The sequence below is a fragment of the Trichechus manatus genome, unplaced genomic scaffold (genome assembly GCF_000243295.1).
Source record: "Trichechus manatus latirostris isolate Lorelei unplaced genomic scaffold, TriManLat1.0 scaffold00025, whole genome shotgun sequence".
NCBI classification, from domain to species: Eukaryota; Metazoa; Chordata; class Mammalia; order Sirenia; family Trichechidae; genus Trichechus; species Trichechus manatus.
Genome location: NW_004443961.1, coordinates 1839723 through 1859461, shown reverse-complemented (window position 1 = coordinate 1859461; position 19739 = coordinate 1839723). Strand labels below are relative to the sequence as shown.

The window sequence follows — 19739 nt, the reverse complement described above, 5'->3', positions numbered from 1 at the left end:
AAGGGCTGTTAATAGCCATGGAGAGAATTTAGATTTCCTTTGAGGGAGTGTGTAGGGCTAGGTGATTGCACACACGTGAACGCGTGAACACACGCACGCGCGCTCACACACGTGCTCACACTCACACACACACATACACGCATGCCCAAGCAGCGTGCCCCCCTGCTGCCACCTTCCCTTGCCCCCAATTTCTGCCAGTGGTCCCATCACTCACTTGTCACTCAGGGCCAAGGGTGAGACTAAGTTATCCTTCATTCTCCTTTCTGTCATATCCTAAGTCCAGTCAGTCACACCTGTTGTTGTTACCTGCCATTGAGTCAGCTGCCGACTCATGGCGACCCCACGCGCAATGGGCTTGAAATGTTCTGATCTACAGGGTTTTCATTGGCTGATTTTCAGAAGTAGGTCACCAGGCCTTTCTTCCTAGTCCAGCTTAGCTGGAAGCTCCACTGAAACCCGTTCAACATTATAGCAACATGTGAGTCACCACTGACAGATGGGAGGTGGCTGTCACTGGCAGGGAGCTGAACCCGGGTCTTCCTCATGGAACACGAGAATTCTACCACAGAACCACCAGTGACCTCATAAATATGCTTTAAAAAAAAAAAGTCACTGTGGAGTCGATTCTGACTCATGGCGCCCCCATGTGTGCCAGAGTAGAACTGTGCTCCGTAAGGTTTTCAATGGCTGTGATCTTTTGAAGGTTGATCTCCAGGACTTTCTTCCAAGGCACCTCTGGACAGACTCAAACATCCAACCTTTCAGTTAGTAGCCGAGCACTTAAGTGTTTGCACCACGCAGTGGCTCCACAGTATATTTTAGGCACCTCATTTTATCCATCCCCCTCATTCTCAGTACAGGCACAGAGTCTGGTGCATAGGAGGTGCTCAGTACTTTTGAGCACGTGAAGAAAGAAGAAAGAAACCACTCTGAAAGGAGCATTAATTCATCACAGAACAACTTCCGAACACCAGGCCGTAAGCTCAGCTCATGGGGGAAAACGGCATATTGACTGCCACGGATGAGGCTGGCTCCGAAGGGTCCCGATGAGGCCAACGGCAAGTGCCTTGCTATGCCTCTGGGAATCCCGGTCTACAAGAGTTTTCAGTGAAAATGGATTTATCTAGGCCCTAACTACATATGGTCCATCATTTCTTCAGACAACCCGGCATGAAAAACCCTTGAAAGTGATTAACCCACTCTTCGTGGTCACACGATCATTTCGATGGCAGACGGGAGGGGACGGGAACGCGGAGCTCATCGTCACTCCCGTTGCCCTGGGCTGGGCCTTCAGCCTCCATCGCCGTTGAGACCTTAAACCTCCCTTTCTGTGTAGGGGGCGGGAAAGCGTTTAGCCAGGTGGGTTTGCTATTCCAACAGCCCACACTAAGAAGCCAGGTGTTTGCTGTTCCAATCCTCACATTCAAATCCACACCAAGTTCTTTCTCATAATGGTGCAAGTGGCACGTGATTCTTGCCACTGCTCAGCAGACGTGGTGGTTTGTGGGCCTGGCTTCCAGTATCAATAATTGTTTACTGAATACCAACACCAACGAGAAATATAAAGATCGACAATCCTGCCCAGCAGTTTCATTGCTACAAAATCCTGTTGCCATTGAATCAATTCCGACTCACGATGACCCTATAAGACAAAGGAGGACTGCCCGATGGGGTTTCTAAGGAGCAGCTGGTGGATTCGAACTGCTGATCTTTTGATTAGCAGTGAAGCTCTTAGAGATAGTTAAAAAAAAGAAAAAACAGAAAAAAAACAGGTGCCATTGAGTTAATTCTGGCTCCTGGCAACCCCATGTGTGCAGAGTAGAACTGTGCTCCACACGGTTTTCAAGGCTGTGACCTTTTAGAAGAACACAGCACTTAACTGCACCACCCAGGGACTTCTCATACAGACATTGGTAGATACCAATCCCCTCCCACCCCCCAGTTTTTAGATCCTTATTTAAAGAAGGATGCTACAGCTGATTGGTATGAATTCTGAGATACGGGAGACAGTCTCAATTCTTTCCCCCTCGGCCCTAGACTCCGTCCTATGCTGGGGGCCAAAGATGCTGCAAAGGGCATTACTGAGTTAATTGAGATGACTGGAGTATGGACGGCAAAATACTGTATCAATGTTAAAAACAAAAAAAAAACCTGCAGGCTGACTCAAAGTGGGAAAGAAGTGCTCCTTTCAATCAGGGGCTGATTAACCAGTGAACAAGGTATGCAGGGGTTTACTTGTGTTTACTTACTAATTTGTAGTGCACAATTGCACATGGGTTTCACCACATCTTTTATGCGGTGAAATTGTGCACCACTGATTAGTAAGCAAGCACAAGTAAGCCCGCGCGTACCTTGCTTACTGGGTAATTCATCCCTGCTTTCAAGATTAACAGCTCCTGACCCCAGTAGGCTATATGTAGACACCCTCCTGCTCAACCAACATCATCCAATTCGCACGCTATTTCTAGGAGAGAGGTGTTCCCGATATCCACCCAGCAGAGACGGAGGCACACGGAGGTTAAATAGCCACTTTTGGACCATCCGTGGCAGGTAGGCCCAGGAGTCACACCTGGAAACCCAGCTCTGTGTGCAAAGAGGGGGCCAGTTGGCACCTGTGCCCCGACCCCTCGCACAGCAAGGTTAACTCCAGGATGTCAGACACAGCATGGGAATGCTCGTTTCCGCACTTTCTGCAGGAGCTCAAGTCCCCGTAGGTGCTTTTCGTTAAGCTTCTACACCAAGCTAGCACAAAGTTAAGCAGCCCACCGCATCAAAAACAGAAGCTGCCCTGGGCACGAAGCAGCAGCAGCCCAGCTCTGAGGTCCCACGTTCGGCCAGGACTTGGTGCCAAGCATGTTTGCAGAATGGACACGCCCAAATTAAATGCGGCCCAGGACATGTCCAATGCCTGAGGACGGGCGTCTCAGAATCCCTGTGCCTCCATCCCCCGCTCCAAGCAGCGGTGACCGGGAGGCAACTGGAGAAAAGTGCTTCCAAAGGCAACTCCGTATACACTGGCCCGTTCCACCAAGGGGTACCTGTATTTACAGACACGGTCATACAAGACAGATCCTGACCTGTTTCCTTCTATTTCCAACTGAGAATTACCGGGCACCTTCTCCACGTTACACCTGTGGTAGAGTAGAAAGAATACTGGCGTCAGAGACCTGGGTTCGTGTCCCAGCCCGCCACGTCCTGGGCTGGGCGACCGTGGGGAATTTGCTTCACACCTCTCTAAGCCTCAGACTCCTCACCAACCTGCAGACAACTGCTGGGAAGATCACCTGGGGTTACCTATGGAACCTCATTGTGAAAAAATATACGGTTCTCCAGAAATGAAAACAAGATTTCCTAACAGTACCCTCCTGGGACGAGGTATCCTTGTCCCTCACACATATGTGCCTCTTACTCTGGTCCCATTTCCCTCTGCACGTTCCTCCTCAGCTTTAGGACACATTTTCTGTCCACTTGTACCAGAGGCAGTGGGGGATAGGCAGCTATTTGCTAGGGGTGTGTGATCTCAGGAAGGTCGTTTTCACCTGTTCGAGCCCAGTTCTTCACTTGTGACATGGGGATAAGACTTACCTCAGAAAGTTGGTGCAACAATTAAATGGGATAACATGTTTTGTCACACACAGCATCCAGCTCATAGAAGGTGCTAGAAATAACCAAACTTGTGTTCTGAACACCGTCCAAGTAGTCAGCTGACCACCTCCCAGAACGCTACTCCTTTTGAAGAGATCACTGAAGTAATGATTGGCAACTGGGAAAGAAACTCAGCCTCCGCCTGAGGTCTCTGGCCTTTCCATGGGCCTCTGGGGAAGCCCCTTCAGCTGAGGATTTTTGAAACGGCTTCATTGGTTTCCCTTTGTGTAGCAGCAGCTGACAGTTTGACAAATCTTGGGAATCCCTCCATCACATATAGATCCTGCTCTGGGTGAGGCGAAGACAGCACCCTTTGGCATACACAGCTGGTGTCTGGGCACTTACAAATCCCTCTGACCCACTGGGCCCCAGAGCCGCCTTCCTGCTCTGCATTAGGGCAGCAGGAGGTGTGGCAAGGAACCAGGAAACGCAGGACCCACCCAGTGGAGGCGTGGAAGTGTGCTGCAGACTTACAAGGGAGATGTCTATGGCAGACATAGAAGGGAGAGCTGGGAGGAGGTGCTGGAAAAAGAAGTCGGAAAGGTAGTTAGGGCCAGCAGGGAAAGACTATTTTTCCTATGCTGGTAAGTGTGATGGGCACCAGACAGGTTGAGGGAAGCTCTCGAAAATTCTTAAGTAATGGGATGACATGACCAGATTTGCACAGAAGAAGGAAGGCGGGTGAGGAGCAAACAGCCTAGAGGCAGCGTGCACACGCAGAGGGGTGCAAAGCAGCTGCAGGTCCAGGCCAGTCATGGTGCAGCCAGCGCAGGAGGAAAAGGAGAAGGGGGTGCTTGGAGAGCACCCTTGCAGTGTTGAGGGGAGCTGGTGTTTGAGTGCGTGGATAAAAATAAGGACTCGAACTGGGGAAACGTTAATTGTTTCCTATTGGGCTCTGGGTCGGTGGTGGTGTTAACCAAGGGGACTCACACTGAAGCTGGCCACGTCATCTCTGAACATATAGTCGTGAAGGAAGAGACCAGGGAACGACAAAGATGATCCTGGACCTTTTTACAGAATGCATTTTAACGGATTCAGAAAGAAGAAAGGCACGGTTCTAGGGTCTGAGACAGATTACAGTTCAATGGGGCCGCGAGACTCAGAACAAAGGACATTCTAGCAAAACCATTCCGTTTCCACTGACTCGTTAGGAGTATGTGGGGACAGGCCTACGCTGCAGATCAGCAATCTGACTGGAACAGAATGAAGAGAAAAAAATACAAACAAAGAAATAACAAGAAAAAAGAATACTAAATAATGAATTTGTTTTAAAAAAACGTCCGTAGCTACAAACCTATTTTAGAAAGAGAGTGTGAATGCTAATATGAACGGTCCACACTGGGCTGAAGCTGTAGGGTTAAAGCGACCTGGGAAAGCCTTCAGCACAGTAAATACCTTCACACACCTCAGGGAAAGGCACTTTGGAGAGAGAACCTGAGAACAAGGCAGCACTTTCAAGTAACAGCCTGTCCCTTCTGGGGGAATGGGCTGGGTCTACGTGGGCCTTCAGAAAGAGTAACTGAGCCATACTCAAAATGAGGGAAATGCTACAAATTACTTTTCAGTGTATACATGAATTAAACAAGTTACCCAAACATAGCTGCCATGGAGTTGACTTGGACTCATGGCAACCCTGTGTGTGTCAGAGTAGAACTGTGCTCCTTAGGGTTTTCAGTGGCTGACTTTTGGGAAGCAGATCGCCAGACCTTTCTTCTGAGAGATCTCTGCGTGCATTTGAACTTTTGATCTTGCAGCTAGCAGCCAAGTGTGTTAACCATTTGCATCACCCAAGAAAAATCCAAACCTGTTGCTGTTGAGTCGATTCCAACTCATAGAGACTCTAAAGGACAGGGTAGAACTGCCCCATAGGGCTTCCAAGGCTGTAATCTTTATGGAAGCAGACTGCCACATCTTTCTCACAAAGACCAGCTGGTGGGTTCGAACCACCAACGTGATGGTTAGCAGCCGAGCACTTAACCACTGCACCACCAGGGCTCCTTCTGCACCATCCTGGGACTCCTAAACAAATACAGTTGTCCTTAGAGTTGTGGCATACCACATCCTTAAAAAGATGCTGTAGTTACAAATGTTGGCTTTATTTTCCCAGGTAAATGTTGTTACACTGATATAAATTTTTTTCCAGAAGCAACCATAAACACAAGGAAATGTCTTTGTATCCTCATAGGAGGAGTTCCTGGATGGTGCAAACTACTAAGCCCTCGGCTACTAACCAAAAGGTTGGTGGTTCAAATCCACCTACAGGTGCCTCGGAAGACAGGCCTGGAAATCTACTTCCAAAAGGTCACAGCCATTGATAACCCTGTGGAGCACAGTTCTACTCTGCAACACTGCTGCATGTGTCCATCCTCAAAGCTGACCCGAAGTCTAAACCCTGTGCCAATAACAGGGCTGGCCTTCCTCGACTCTCCTGCTATAGTCTTCAATTGATGGACGGGGAGGACAGGACCCTACCCGTTATTCTGTTTCAGATTCTGTAGAAAAGAGAACAATGCTTGAATTTGACAAGCAAGACATGATAAATGCTGAACAAAAGCTCTTGATAGGCAAGTTGACAGACGTAGCTTATCAAGCCGCTTCAAATGAGTTCCAGTGTCCAGTTGCAGACCAATGACACCCTGAAAGAGTGCCTACTGCTCCACTAATAATGCTTAAGAAATCACAGAGAATAACAACGGAATCAGAAGGCCAGAGATAAGCAAATGAGAAAGTGAAACTTGAGATCACTGTTAGATGCTGACCCTTGGCAAAGATCTAGAAGGAACTGTGTAGATGCCACGGGCCTATTTAGAAGAGATAAATAACACCATTAAGTGCCAGCAGAGGGTCTCTTAGGAAAAAGCCATGGGGAGCTAACCTCATTTCCCTTTTTCCAGCAGGGTTTCTAGGTTGATAGACTGGTGGGACCACAGACATGGTGCATCTTGGTTTTAGCCTGTCTTGATAACCTTGGGCAAGGAGAGACAAATGTGGCTGACATGGTAGTACGGCCATGTAAGTTCACAGATGGTTAATCAACTTTCAGGATTACTAGTTAATAGACTGATATCAACCTGGAGTGCTTTTCAGGGGCATGTTATGGAGATTCATGCTTTGCCCTTTAGATATCCTCAACAATGGCTTATATCAAATCTTAGGATAACAAAACAAACAAAAAACTTAAGACAAGAAAACATAAGAAAAAAAGCAGAGTCGAAAGAGTTACATCAATAGGCTAGAATGACAGGACAAGAATGAATAAAATGAGATTATACCGGAATAAGAACAAATCAATAGATATAAGTTCAGACAAAAATCAAATTCTTAGTTGAAGGCTAACTTTGGCCACGTGCCTATGAGAGAAGAGGGGTGTGTGTGTGTTAGGGTGAAGCTAACAAGTCACATAAAAATACAAAAATGTAAGTTAGCTCTGTGACAAAACGAATAAAACCTCAAACCCATTGCCAGTGAGTTGATTCCAACTCACTGCAACCCTATAGGAGAAAGTAGAACTGCCCCATAGAGTTTCCAAGGAGCGGCCAGTGGATTCAAACTGCTGTCCTTTAGGTTAGCAGCCCGAGCTCTTTACCTCTGTGCCACCAGGGCTCCCTGTGACAAAGTTGCTGGAAAAAGTTAACACAACCTTGAGTTACATGAAGAGAATTTTGGTGTCCAGAATAAGGATGCTATTACCCTGCAATTAGCCTTCTTCACAACACCTTTGGAGCTTGGGTGCCACACTTTTCAAGGAGATACTATAAGAAAGCAGAAGGTGCCTAAGGTGGGGCTGAATGTGCCTAACCTCAAAAGTCTAGTACCACTCAGGTAGCAAAGGGAGGCATCGCCACCTGAAGGAGAATGTCTCCAGGTGGATGTGTTTGTTTACAAATTTTTAAAGGGCATTTTTTAGAATGAGAACAGATCTACTTCTCTAAAGGTCCAACTAGAGCAGACAGCAAGAAGTCAGACAGCTGAGTTCACGTTAACCCAGGGAATAACTTTTGTGTTTCCAGCTGTCCTTCAACATTGGGAGCTGCCCCGAGCGGAGCCAACGCTGGGGTGTCCATGGGGAAGTTCAACGGCCATCCGTCAGAGCCAGTGTAGGGGGCATATCTGGGTTGGTAGGAAGCTCAACATCCCAGCTGCCGTTGAGTCGACTCTCACTCACGGGGACCCCATGGGTATCAGAGTAGACTCTCACTCACGGTGACCCCATGGGCATCAAAGTAGAACTGTGCTCCTTAGAGTTTTCCGTGGCTGATTTTGCGGAAGTAGACTGCCAGGTCTTTCTCCTGAGGCGCCTCTAGGTGGACTCGAACCTCCAACCTTTTGGTTAGCAGCTAAGTGCTTAAGCGTTTATACCATCCAGAGACTCCTGGAAGTTGAACTAAACCAAAAACCAAACCAGCTGCTGCCGAGTCGATTCCGACTCATGGCGACCCGATAGGACAGAGGAGAACTGCCCCATGGGGTTTGCAAGGAGCAGCACCTGGTGGATTCAAACTGCTGAGCTCTTAACCACTGCACCACCAGGGTTTCCGAAGTTGGACTAGGCATAGCTAAAGTCCGTTCCAATGTTAACAATCTCTGTCGTTTAACCAAACAACAATGAACCATTTTCTCTAGACTTGGAGGAGCTCTGCTAGATCCTGCTACGGACCATCTTACTCTACGTCTCCTCCTCGTTTTAAACTTGGGGGCACAAATGTAAATTAGGATGAAATCTCTTTTCAAAATCTTGGTGCCCCATGTAAACAAGACAGAGAGCCTTAGGTTAAATATTATACAAAACGAGAATATGATTTTTAAAAGCCCTCTAAATAAACAGAAGACAAAGCGCGCTTAGTAAGTCAAAACAAAGCCCTCTGATACTGCTGAAAAAAAGCTTCCTGTTTGGGGAAATAAAATGGCGGCCACCAGTAGCAACAGGTCGGCATCACCTCTAACAGCAACGACTGCAGGATGATGTTACATTTATGAGTCACACAAAATCACTGGCTCTTTGGGGTCATGCTTTTAAAAGTATCCTCCCTTTAGAAAACGAGACCTGGCTCAACACAAAAGCAATAAATAAGACTCTGAAATTATCCTAGCTCTTCATAAAAATACAAAGACACATCTGTTCCCAAATCATGCAAGAACTTTAAAAAAAAAAAAAAACCTGCCTCATGAGAGCTAATTAATTCTTCTTATATACCAGTTAAATATAGATGGCAGCTCTTATTTAATCCATGCGAAGATACCTGTCAGAGCCCTGCCATTGATGGGAGGTGGGGCTAACACAGGTGGAAGCTCTTTTACAGGTAGGTTGAGTTACTAAACTAGCAATTGTCTTAAATGGTGCAAAAATCTCAACACGGGGCTGGGGGTGGGTAGGAGGTCTATTTCCCAGTAGTGTGTTTCTAAAACCAACCAAAAATATGACATTGAAGCCAACTAAGGCCTTCCTAATTTGAGAGCCTCCTACTTGAGCTCCAAGCTGGTAAGAGAAATACAAAATAAAAATAGAGTGAGTTCATTTTCCTGAGGACGCTGACATGAACTACACATGAAACACGCAGGGTGGGGAACTGAGCATTCACCCAGAAGGCACCTAAATGCCGGAACTGATGGGATGGGCTTCCAGAGGGTACTTTTCAAGGAAAAGTAAAATAAAATTAAATCAGGAAAAAAAAAGGGGGGGGGGAGTACGTCTGCATACTTAAATATTGAAATATCTTTTCCCTGCAGTACAACTGAAGACATGCTCAATAAGAAGTCCCAGTAGAAGGGTGTTTTCCGATTTTGGAAAGACAAAGATGGAAATCAGCAAGGACCCTTTATTTCTTTACAGCGCTCAGCAATCTACTTAGCCACCTGATTAGCTAAATAGAGTCTGAAAGACTGATTACTAGTAATTTAACTCTTCTAAGAACTGGGGTTGCATTAACTCACGGAATCCTCGTAAAGACCTTAAGAGGCAAGCACAGGAATTATCCTCATTTTGTGGATGAGGAAACCGAGGCTCAGGGAGGTTAGCTAACTTGCCCAGTTGTCACACAGCTGGTGACTACTGCAGTCAGGATTCAAACGCAGGCAGTTACATGCAAGGGAAGAGCCTATGTTCTAAACCACCACGTTATGGCTGTGCTGTTGGTGGGTGCTGTCAAGTTGATTCCAACTCATAGTGACCCTATATGACAGAGTAGAACTGCCCCATAAGGTTTCCTAGTAATCTTTATGGGAGCAGATCCCCAAGTCTCCTCTCGAGAAGCCACTGAGTGGGTTTTAACTACTGACCTTTCGGTTAGCAGCTGAGCACTTAACCATTGCACTACCAGGGGCTGCTTATACTATGGTTAAAAAGAAACAAAACCATTGCTGTTAAGTCGATTCTGACTCACAGTGACCCTAAAGGACACAGGAGAAACCACAGGGTTTCCAAGGCTGTAATCTTTATGGAAGCAGATCGCCAGGTCTTTCTCCCGAAGAACCGCTGGTGGGTTCAAACTGCCGATCTTACGATCAGCAGCTGAGCACTTAACCACTGTGCCACCAGGGCTTCTTATGCTATGGTTAGTGGAGGTTTAAGATGTAACTTCACATTACTCGGTATTTCTGGATGGCTTTTAGGAAGTGGCCAGCCCATAGTCACGTATACCAGGAAGTCACAAAGTCAAAGGCCTATGGAACCACCAGGTAGCAGAGATGAGTGACACGGGCCAGCTGTGAAAGGCATGAGAATAAATGGTGACTGCACTCCACGCTGGAGAATGACGGAGAGGGATGGGGCAGTGACAACCTAGGGCACGATGCCCCATGGCAACGGGGTGGCCATCTCTCCACCCCCACTGATTGTTATCTGACAGAAAGGTGGACAGAGTACAGCTGCCAGATTTTTAGGTTTAAAAAAAAAAAAACCTTCAGTTTTACAAGAAATCTCTCCAGTTTTATGTGTTCACTCTTTTTATTTTAAACAACATGAAACCAAATAAAACGTTCTGTGGACAGTATGTGGCCCAGCAGTGGGTGATCCCTTTCACACCATTGGGGGAAGAGATGACCATCACCCTGGAATAACAAGTCTGGCTTTTAAACCCCCACAGACCTTCTGGGCCATTCTCAGAGTTCCCACGGCCCTAGACTGACTCAGCAAGTAATGAACCAAATGCCTGTCAAACATCACGACCGCACCTGGCCAGAGAAACAGCCGTTTCCCTCTCCTGAGACCGAGGCACCAAAGTGAGAGTACATGCAGAGTGACATTCTCTGCTGAGCAATATTTTTCTTTACAACAGGGGCCAACAAAATAAGCCGTGATCATTCAAGTTATGGAACTTCCTGGAAATATTTCTGCCTGCCAGGATGGCAGGGGATGAAGAGAACCCTGACACGGAGTTACTGATTCTTAGTTTACCAGGAAGTTTTCATGTTCACTCTGGGCAGAGAACGGGCTTGTGGTCGAATGTTCCTTCCTGGATTGCCGTCATCCCCCTGTGTCAATGAACAGCGGATCCAAACTCAACATCCCGGGACTGCTGCCTTTTGAGGGCACTTCAGAATCCTTCAAGGGAAGGCACTTTATAAAAGGGGAAATAGGAAAAGTGGGAAGCATGGTACCTAAGAGATATGGCTGGTCAAGAAGGGCAAGAAATTTTGACCAGTTCACAAGCAATGCCTCCTATCTCCTCCCTCTCTACCTTCTCTGCAAACTCCTTACAGATAATACAGACTTCTCAGCAACAAAACCCCGTGGTGGAAAGTCTACTGCTTTTCATGCTATTTAATCTTTCGAATGAGATCTTCTTCCTGGTATAAAACATATACTAAAACCACAATGAAAAAAACTAAAGGTCCAATTTATGTGTGTTAAACACCTGAGAGTATTCAAACAAACAAACCCAAACCCATTACCGTTGAGTCAACTGCGACTCACAGTGACCCTCTAGGACAAAGGAGAACTGCTCCACAGGGTTTCCAAGGAGCAGCTGGTGGATTCGAACTACTGACCTTTTGGTTAGCAGCCAAGCTCTTAACCACTATAACACCAGGGCTCCTGAGAGTATGAGAGCAACACTAGTTACGTCAAACGTTTCTGGTAACTAGAAACTGATGATTAATGCCACCGTACAATTTGGAGAAATAAAATGTTTAAATGGGTTTCCTATCAATTTTCTCAACGAAACAGGTTGTGAGCTTCAAATTACAACTTCATCATGTGAAGATAACCGGAAACCAAATCAACTAACCAAAATGTAGGTAGTTGTATCCACTGTACAGGCCCAGCCAACACCTTAGATGTCTTTGCTCTGGTTTTCCCATCATTGTCCATTGTTTAAAATGGTTTTGGGCCATGTCCAGCACAGTCTTCTCAAAGTTCATGCCCAAATGGTCCGTGAGAAGAAGGTGGTTGTTGTTAACTGCCGCTGAGCTGATTTCGACTCCCGGCTACCCTGTGGGACAGAGTACAACTGCCCCATAGGATTTCCTAGGTCATACCGGAGCAGATCGCCAGGTCTTTCTCCCTCAGAGAAGCTGGGTGGACTCAAACCGCCAACCATTTGGTTAGCAGCTAGGAGCTTAAGCATTGCGCCACCAGGGCTCAAGGAGAAAAAGGTAAATCTGCTGAAATACCAAGTTATGTAGTATTACTAAGGAGAAGATGGTTCAGACAGTGCTCGGAAACACCAAGCGTTTTGGGAAGAAATAGGTAATAGTATTTTCCATGAAACATCTGTTTGGTTTTAAACAAAGCCTTACTGTGAAATATTTACCTTAATTACACTACGATTCTTATTTTCTCCAACAACAACAACAACAAAAATTGCTGTATCCCAATTCCTTCTAAACAGACGATGCTATTTCACAGGTCCTTAACAATTCTTCTCCAGGTTAGACTTTTTAAAAAACTGCATAATCTGAGCCCTCATTTCCAAGTATATTAGACAATATTTGATGGAACATTACACAGAATAGCAATGGCGGCCATTTTGTATAAGGTACAAGGTTACTTATACCTTTGCAGAGATTCCTGAGTCTCAAAGCAGGAAGAATCTTACAACCCAGCTGAATGAATCTTGCTCTTTGGGTACTATCACTTACACTGGTGGCTGAGAAACAGTCAAGGCGAATGAATGAAACGCTCACCTGTCTTTGTAGTTGATCACAGTATCTATGATTGCATTCATCTGCTTTGTCAGTTTTGGGGGGTTGGGTGATAGTTTCTCAGCTGGGGGACGGCCTCTCCTCTTCTTGGCTTTTTCTACATCTTCTTTTGCAGGCTCTTTATCCACATTTCTTCGTCTTTTTCGCTTCTTAAGCCGCACTTCCTCTTCCATTTCTTCCAAATTGCCGTCTTCAATGGCCTGTTCAATGGAAATGAAGGGGAAAAAATGTGAAGACCAAAAAAATAAAATAACCAAGACAAAAAATACTTTGAATAATCTGGATAAAATGAAACAAACTCACCAAAAAAATAAGGCAAAACGACCCCCACCCCTGACCCAAGCTAAAAGTTAACACTAATCAGTGGTGTAAGGAGAAAACAAGGAGGCCACCATATTGGATAAATGCATCTTTAACTCAAGCCTGTTTCACTAGCAAAATACCTTGAAGGCCTGAGACACCGGCAGTAAGGAAGAATATGGCAAGTATTAAAAGATCTATACATTTAAGTGTTTGAAGATAACTGAATCCAAATCAAATTTGAGCTCAACATTAAGAAAAAGACCTGAACTATCTCATTAATACAGGGGGTGGGGAGAAAGGTACATAAAAAAAAAAAAAAGAGGGAGTGGGTGAAGAAAACAATTTCCCTTAGATTCTTACAGTCATACAAGCTCCAACCTTTTCTTCTTTGAGGTTTTACATCAATTTATTCATGATTCACAACATAAATCAAAATGCCATCTAGATTTCGTTCCAACGTAGCAATTAGGGAAAAAAACACAACAAAACGGGGAAACACAAAGCCACATTCCTTGGTAAAGGCACTTAAATCTGATAAAGAACACACACACAAACCACAAACACTTTTTCTCCCCCAATTACCTGCAAACGCTTGCTTTAAACCAGAGCCAGCAGCACTAATGCAGAGAGATAATAAAATAGCGATAGATAAAAACAACCAGGTAGAAAAGGGACCTGTTCACAAAGGGCTACAAGGTCCATGTGACAGACCCAGAAGTTGAAACTTTTTTTTTTTTTTTCCCTGCTACATCTCAAAACTTCAGAAAAAGGAAGGGGGGAAAAGATATCAAAAATACAAATAAAAAGAATTGTCGACCATGGGAAAGAAATTTTTTAAAAAAAGATCTTTCAATTACATTTTCAGATCGCTTTTCACCACCAAATAACTGATGTTATTTGCGCCTCCTGCTTCTCAATATTGCCTCCAGTATGCAAATGATAATCAATCCTTTCTCAGAGCTGAAAGCGCTCTAATCAGAAGGCAATTACCTTCATTTCTCCACAGCACCAAACATGGCTAATATTTATGATCATGTGAATATAACAATCAATATAAAGATTACAGCTCAGACATAATTTCTTTCACTTGTGTACAATGCCGCCTGAAAAAGAAAGCGTTGGTGAAGAAAACCTGGTGCAGAACACAAACCAACCTGGTGTGTTAAAAATGCCAGTGGGATTTAAAAAAAAAAAAAAAAAGAAGAAGAAGCTGTTTCTATGCATCCTCCAACGTGCATATCCAGAGAAGCAACATGAACACAGCATCCTTGGGGACAGCCTGAGCCTAGGCCTTAATAATCAAAAGACAATTTCCATCACCACCTCAGTGTCCAGAGAACCACCATGAAGAAGAAGAGAGATCTGAGGAGTTAGGAGGAAAAAAGGAAAACGCAAAAAAAAAAAAAGAAAAAAAAAAAGATTCCCACATTATTTCATTAATATTCATTTGCCTCAAAGCAGGACACCCTCTAGCCAGCTAAACCCACTGCAGCTAATCGAAGATGAAGAGAAGGCAATGGTCCCGCACATCTTGGAGGCTGAACACGCTAATAATAAATACAGCATGCAAGACTGTCAACAGTTAATGGTCTTGCTCTCCTGAGCACCCGGCTGCGCAGAGAAACCCGGCGAGCCCCGGCTTTTGACGTGTTACACACCTACACATGCCTGAGATGTACTTCTACTGAATCTTCAAGACGGCAACGAAAAAGGATATTTACCTTACCACTATCAGCAGGCCGGCTGCTATCGGAAATCACAGTTAGTGGGGATAAAATTAACAAGCCAGCAAAGCAGCGAGCTGCTAGTCTCTTCATCAGCTGATCAGGAAAAAAAAGAGAGCCGGGGAAAGGCTATGTTTTCATATACAAGTAATTTTATTTTACTGAAAATTTAATACTGAAAGGATTGTGGATACTCAAATCTGCTGTTTCATGCTAGCTACTACTGCAAGGCCCAAAGCCTTCCTCTTCCAGCCTGTTTTAATATTGACGACTACTTATCATATTTTTCCCCCGTTATTATTCCAGGCAGCAGATTTAAGAGTTGTTTTTTTTTTTTTGTTTGTTTTTTTAAGCTGAGATGGGTTCTGAGCCTGGCTTGCATTTTAATAATTAAGCCAATAAAAACACCAATTAATATTCAAATTTATTAAAAAAAATTAAAATGAGGTATGCTTTTTTTTCTTTTTGGGGGGGTATTTTAAACCTCGTTTTAGTGCCTTTCAAAAAACAAGACTGCATGGCTTAGGAGCAGTCTAGAACAATTTCTAAAATAAATCTTTTTTTCCCCCTCATTCTATGCATGTAAGTCAAAGCAACGTGCTGAGAAGGTTCAGAGATCTGAATTCAATACGCTATTCTTTCTCTTTAAGGAAAATCCCCAACGACTGTGACACTTCACTTTCAGTTTTCACGCCGTAAAAAATTTTCATTATTTTCTTTTTCGGTGGGATAAATGAAGAGGGGGGAGCTGTGAAAAGCAGTATTTCTACTCTCACTCTCCCACCCCCTTTAATTTTGCAAAAAGGGAACAAAGCATGAGCTTTTGATATTTGATTACTGGACTTCTCAGTCTTGAAATCTGTAAGTAGCTAAGAAGCGAAAACAAATTAAAATTGCAAACAGAACTAGGGAAGCAATTTTTATTACAATGGCTAGTCCGTGCACATTCTTACTAAATTTAGGTTTTGGAAGGACCAGGAAAACACGCAAAGTCGGCCCATTCTTCCCCTAATGTTAAGGTTTTATGCAGGAATGCACAGAGCCACAAAACATCTTTCTTCCCTCCTCCCCCCAAGACCCCAAACCATCCATACGCAGCTTTCGAGGCTGTGGGATTTCTACGGGTCTTTCTAATGGAAATCAATCCACAAAATACTGCCCGATGCTTTTCATACTTAAAGAGTAGAGTACCATTACTCCTGCCTGTAAGTAAAATTATTCATGGAGATTTTAAACTGCTCTTTTCTTTAAAAAAAAAAAAAAAATCATTCAACGGACTCAACCCAATGCTAGGGCGGGGGGTGGGGGCGCAAACTTAAAAAAATCTTTTTTTGCTACACAATGCTAAAGTCCTACCCCCAAAAAGAATTCCCTTCCAAACCTTTTACCAGCACAATAATGAAATAAATCACAGGAGCAAACCCCCAGTTTCCGACTGGTGACGTGTTGCGCAAAAGTGCAGCCCTAATTTAACGTACAGACGGCTCCCATGCCGAACTGCCTCTAGATTTAATGAAGTGAATAGGAAGGAAGTCGGGGCGGACAAAAAAGTGTACAAATAAGAAATTAACGCTTTCCTGCCCTACCGAGAAAACGGTGAGCCACAACTACAGGGAAGTTTGGGGAGCCACCTCTTTCCTTAAAGGCACACTGCACCCGTTTGGTTCCGGACGCCACGGGGAAAAAAAAAAAGCCAGATGGTGATCAAATCCTCAGCCAAGTTCAAAGAGTTAAGCATATTTCAGCTTGCATTTTTCCTGAATGGAGCTGGGAATTACTCTTTCCTCCACTGGATGGCAATCTTTTTTTTTTTTTTTTTCCTCTTTCCCCTCTTTCTTTCTTTCCTTTATTTTTTTCCTTGAAAGAATGCATGTTGATGACACAGGGCACAAGGACAACATACAAGCTGGCTGCCTCTTCACTGAATTCTAAAGAAGGCATTGTCTAGGTTCTGATCACAAAACGCAGGCAACAGTGGTGCAGGATGGGCTGTTTCTAGAGAAAACACTTTGCAGCTTGCAAAGCACATGGCAGACCCTGGGATCTGACACACATGGGGCCAGTGCTGTCCCTCTCTGCCACCCTGACACACGCTACATCTTTTCCCAAAACCCGCAAGGTCCAGAAAGTCATTGTTGTCCTTGTTCTTCTCAAACGGGCGGCATAATGCAGGACCCGACTTGACGGTATCATACAGCAGAAGGGACCCGTGATTATGAATAAACGGAGACCAGCAAACAGAACGTCACACACCAACTCTAGCACACGGTGTCACTGTGGCTGCCTTTTGTCACCCATGAATCCCTTAGTCCAGCGTGGCCCGGCTCTTACAAGTGGAACACACCATCTTAAGGACATTCTAAAGGAGCAATTCTAAAGGCAGCTATCTAGACACCACATGGGAAATTTCTTATGAAAGGGGAAATTCAGCATTCCATATATCACTCTAACACGTGAATATCACGCCTCTCCCCACAGGCTTGTTCTTTCTCTCTCTGGGGTTCCCCTCCTGGTGGTCCCTTAGGAGCCCTGGTGGGATTCTAGAAGAGAATTCTAGGATGCCGTGAGGGGTAGGGTTGGGGCTACAGAGCTGAGGGCTAAGCACTAAAGAAGGCAGTTTCCTGAGAACAACTCACCTATCACCAAACTCAATTCCAATACTTAGGGAGGCTAAAGCTCGCTCAGGACGCCCTGCCTGGGTGGTGCAACAGTTAACATACTGGGCTGCTAACCCAGAGGTTGGAGGTTGGAGTCCACCCAGAGGTGCCTTGGAAACAAAGCCCTGGTGATCGACTTCCTAAAAACCAGCCATTGAGAACCCTATCGAGCACGGTTCTACTCTGACACACACGGGGTTGCCAAGTGTGGAACGGACTTGACGGCACCTGGCTGAACCTCACTCAAGCCCCACTGACCCCCGGAGAGGCCCTAGAAGCCATGCATAAATCCAACGCACTTCAAAAACAGCAACAACAAAAAGTGGAGTTTTTAATGAAGTTTCATATATGAGAATTTTTCTTACAATAGGAATACTTAACAACAAAAGCTTGAATGTGGCACTCCTTCTCAAAGAGTTAATACTACTTCTGGATACAGCACTTTGGACTTAGAGCTTTGGACAATGATAAAGTTTTTTTTATTATTTTTACCCTCAAAAGCACCCTGTTAGAAAAGTATACATAACGTCAGATTCCCGAAATATTAGGGGAAAAAAACCCCAAACAACTGCAGGCTTATACATGCTCCTACCAGCTCAACTTGCAACGCATAGAACAGTGAATTCTTGCTAGCTTTCCTTCAGAACTCAAGCCTAGTTAGTATTTCTACAGGTAGCACGTTCGGTCTTGTCCTGGCCAGTGACTAGAGGTTAAAAAATCCCTCTTTATTCATTCCAATGTTACTAAGCAAATATCCATACATATTCCCAAAGTTGATAATTTTGTTAACGAATGTCTCAAAAATTTAAGAGATGATCTGTTGACTGAGGATTTTTTTTTTTAAACGTATCTTTTTTTCTTTTTTTTTTTAATGTGGTGCAATAAAGGATGACATTAATTCAACAGACTCTCACTTCTTATTTCATTCATCGTGTCAGGCAACTTGGATGCTACTCCCAGCTCTTCCTGGGTTGGAGACTCAACTGTATAATGCTGACTGACACACACACACACAAGCAAAAAACAGTTGCCACTGTGTTGATTCTGACTTACGGTGACCCCCTGTATGTCAGAGCCGAACTGTGCTTCCTAGGGTTTCCAATGGCTGATTTTTTGGAAGTAGATCGCCTGGCCTTTATTCCGAGGCACCTCTGGGTGGACTCGAACTGCCAACCTTTCCGTTAGCAGCTGAGCACGCTAACCATTTGTACCAGCAGTGACAACACTGGCCACAAAGGGGAAAGCAAATTGAGCCTCAGTTTAACTCAATTTCTGGAACGGTGAGCTTTTCAGGTTCTTGTTCACAACCTCAGGTTACTTTTGCAAAAATGAACCAAGACTTTCTCTTCCCCTGTGTGACATAAGGGAACTGGGGTTGGGGGGGCGGTGGGGGAGTCAAGGGAAATCATAACATACAACAGAGACTCGAGGCTGGAAAGGTGAGTGAGTACAGCATTTCAGGTCAAAGCTATCTGGGGTTGGGAAGAGGAAAAAGAGTATAAGGAATGTAAAAATTATTTAAACCACACTATCAACTAAGGAACCCTGGTGGCTCAGTGGTTAAGCGCTTGGCTGCTAACCAAGAGGTTGGTGGTTCGAACACACCAGCCACTCCTTGGGAGAAAGACGTGCGAGTCTGCTTCCGTAGAGATTTACAGCCTTGGAAACTCTATGGGACAGTTCTACTCTGTCCTACCGGGTAACTAGGAGTCGGAATTAGCTCGATGGCAAGGGGCTTGGGTTTTTTTTTTTTGGTTCACTGACTAAGAGGAGGTCTTGGGTGGTACAAATGGTTAACACCTTCGGCTACCAACTAAATAGCTGGTGGTTTAAATCCACCTAGGTGCCTCAGAAGAAAGGCCTGGCGATCTACTTTCAAAAAAATAACCACTGAAAACCCCATGGAGCGCAGTTCTACTGTGACATGCACGGGGTTGCCGTAAGTTGGAACTGACTTGACAGCAACTGATTTTATCGAATAAGAACCCACAGGTGCCCAGAGCACAATACTGCGCTCAGGGATTGAGTTTTAGATTTAGTAGAGGGCAACCCCCAAAACAATGGGCCCTGCAGATGCTGCCAGATAACACACCTAACGTGCTGACAGCTTTGTACTTAGGAGCTGGGCACCTCTGTGCTCTAGCCCCCTGCAGATGCTGCCAGATTACACACCAAACGTGCTGACAGCTTTGTACCTAGGAGCTGGGCACCTCTGTGCTCCAGCCCCCTGCAGATGCTGCCAGATTACGCACCTAACGTGCTGACAGCT

At 45.0% G+C, this 19739-nt stretch overlaps 1 protein-coding gene across 5 annotated transcripts in view; it reads right to left on the bottom strand.

The window, feature by feature from the left end:
* Positions 1 to 19739, bottom strand: part of LOC101354166 (probable global transcription activator SNF2L2) — a 166224-nt gene that overhangs the window by 20969 nt on the left and 125516 nt on the right. For 3 of the 5 annotated variants that reach the window (XM_023728581.1, XM_023728580.1, XM_023728578.1), the window contains 2 exons: positions 12769 to 12986; positions 3078 to 3131 (listed from right to left, as the gene is read on the bottom strand). In XM_023728581.1, the coding sequence (XP_023584349.1) occupies positions 3078 to 3131; positions 12769 to 12986 (272 nt within the window). Of the gene's footprint in view, positions 1 to 3077; positions 3132 to 12768; positions 12987 to 14810; positions 14910 to 19739 lie in introns of those variants that run through there. The other 2 variants (XM_023728582.1, XM_023728579.1) reach the window with 2 other exon arrangements.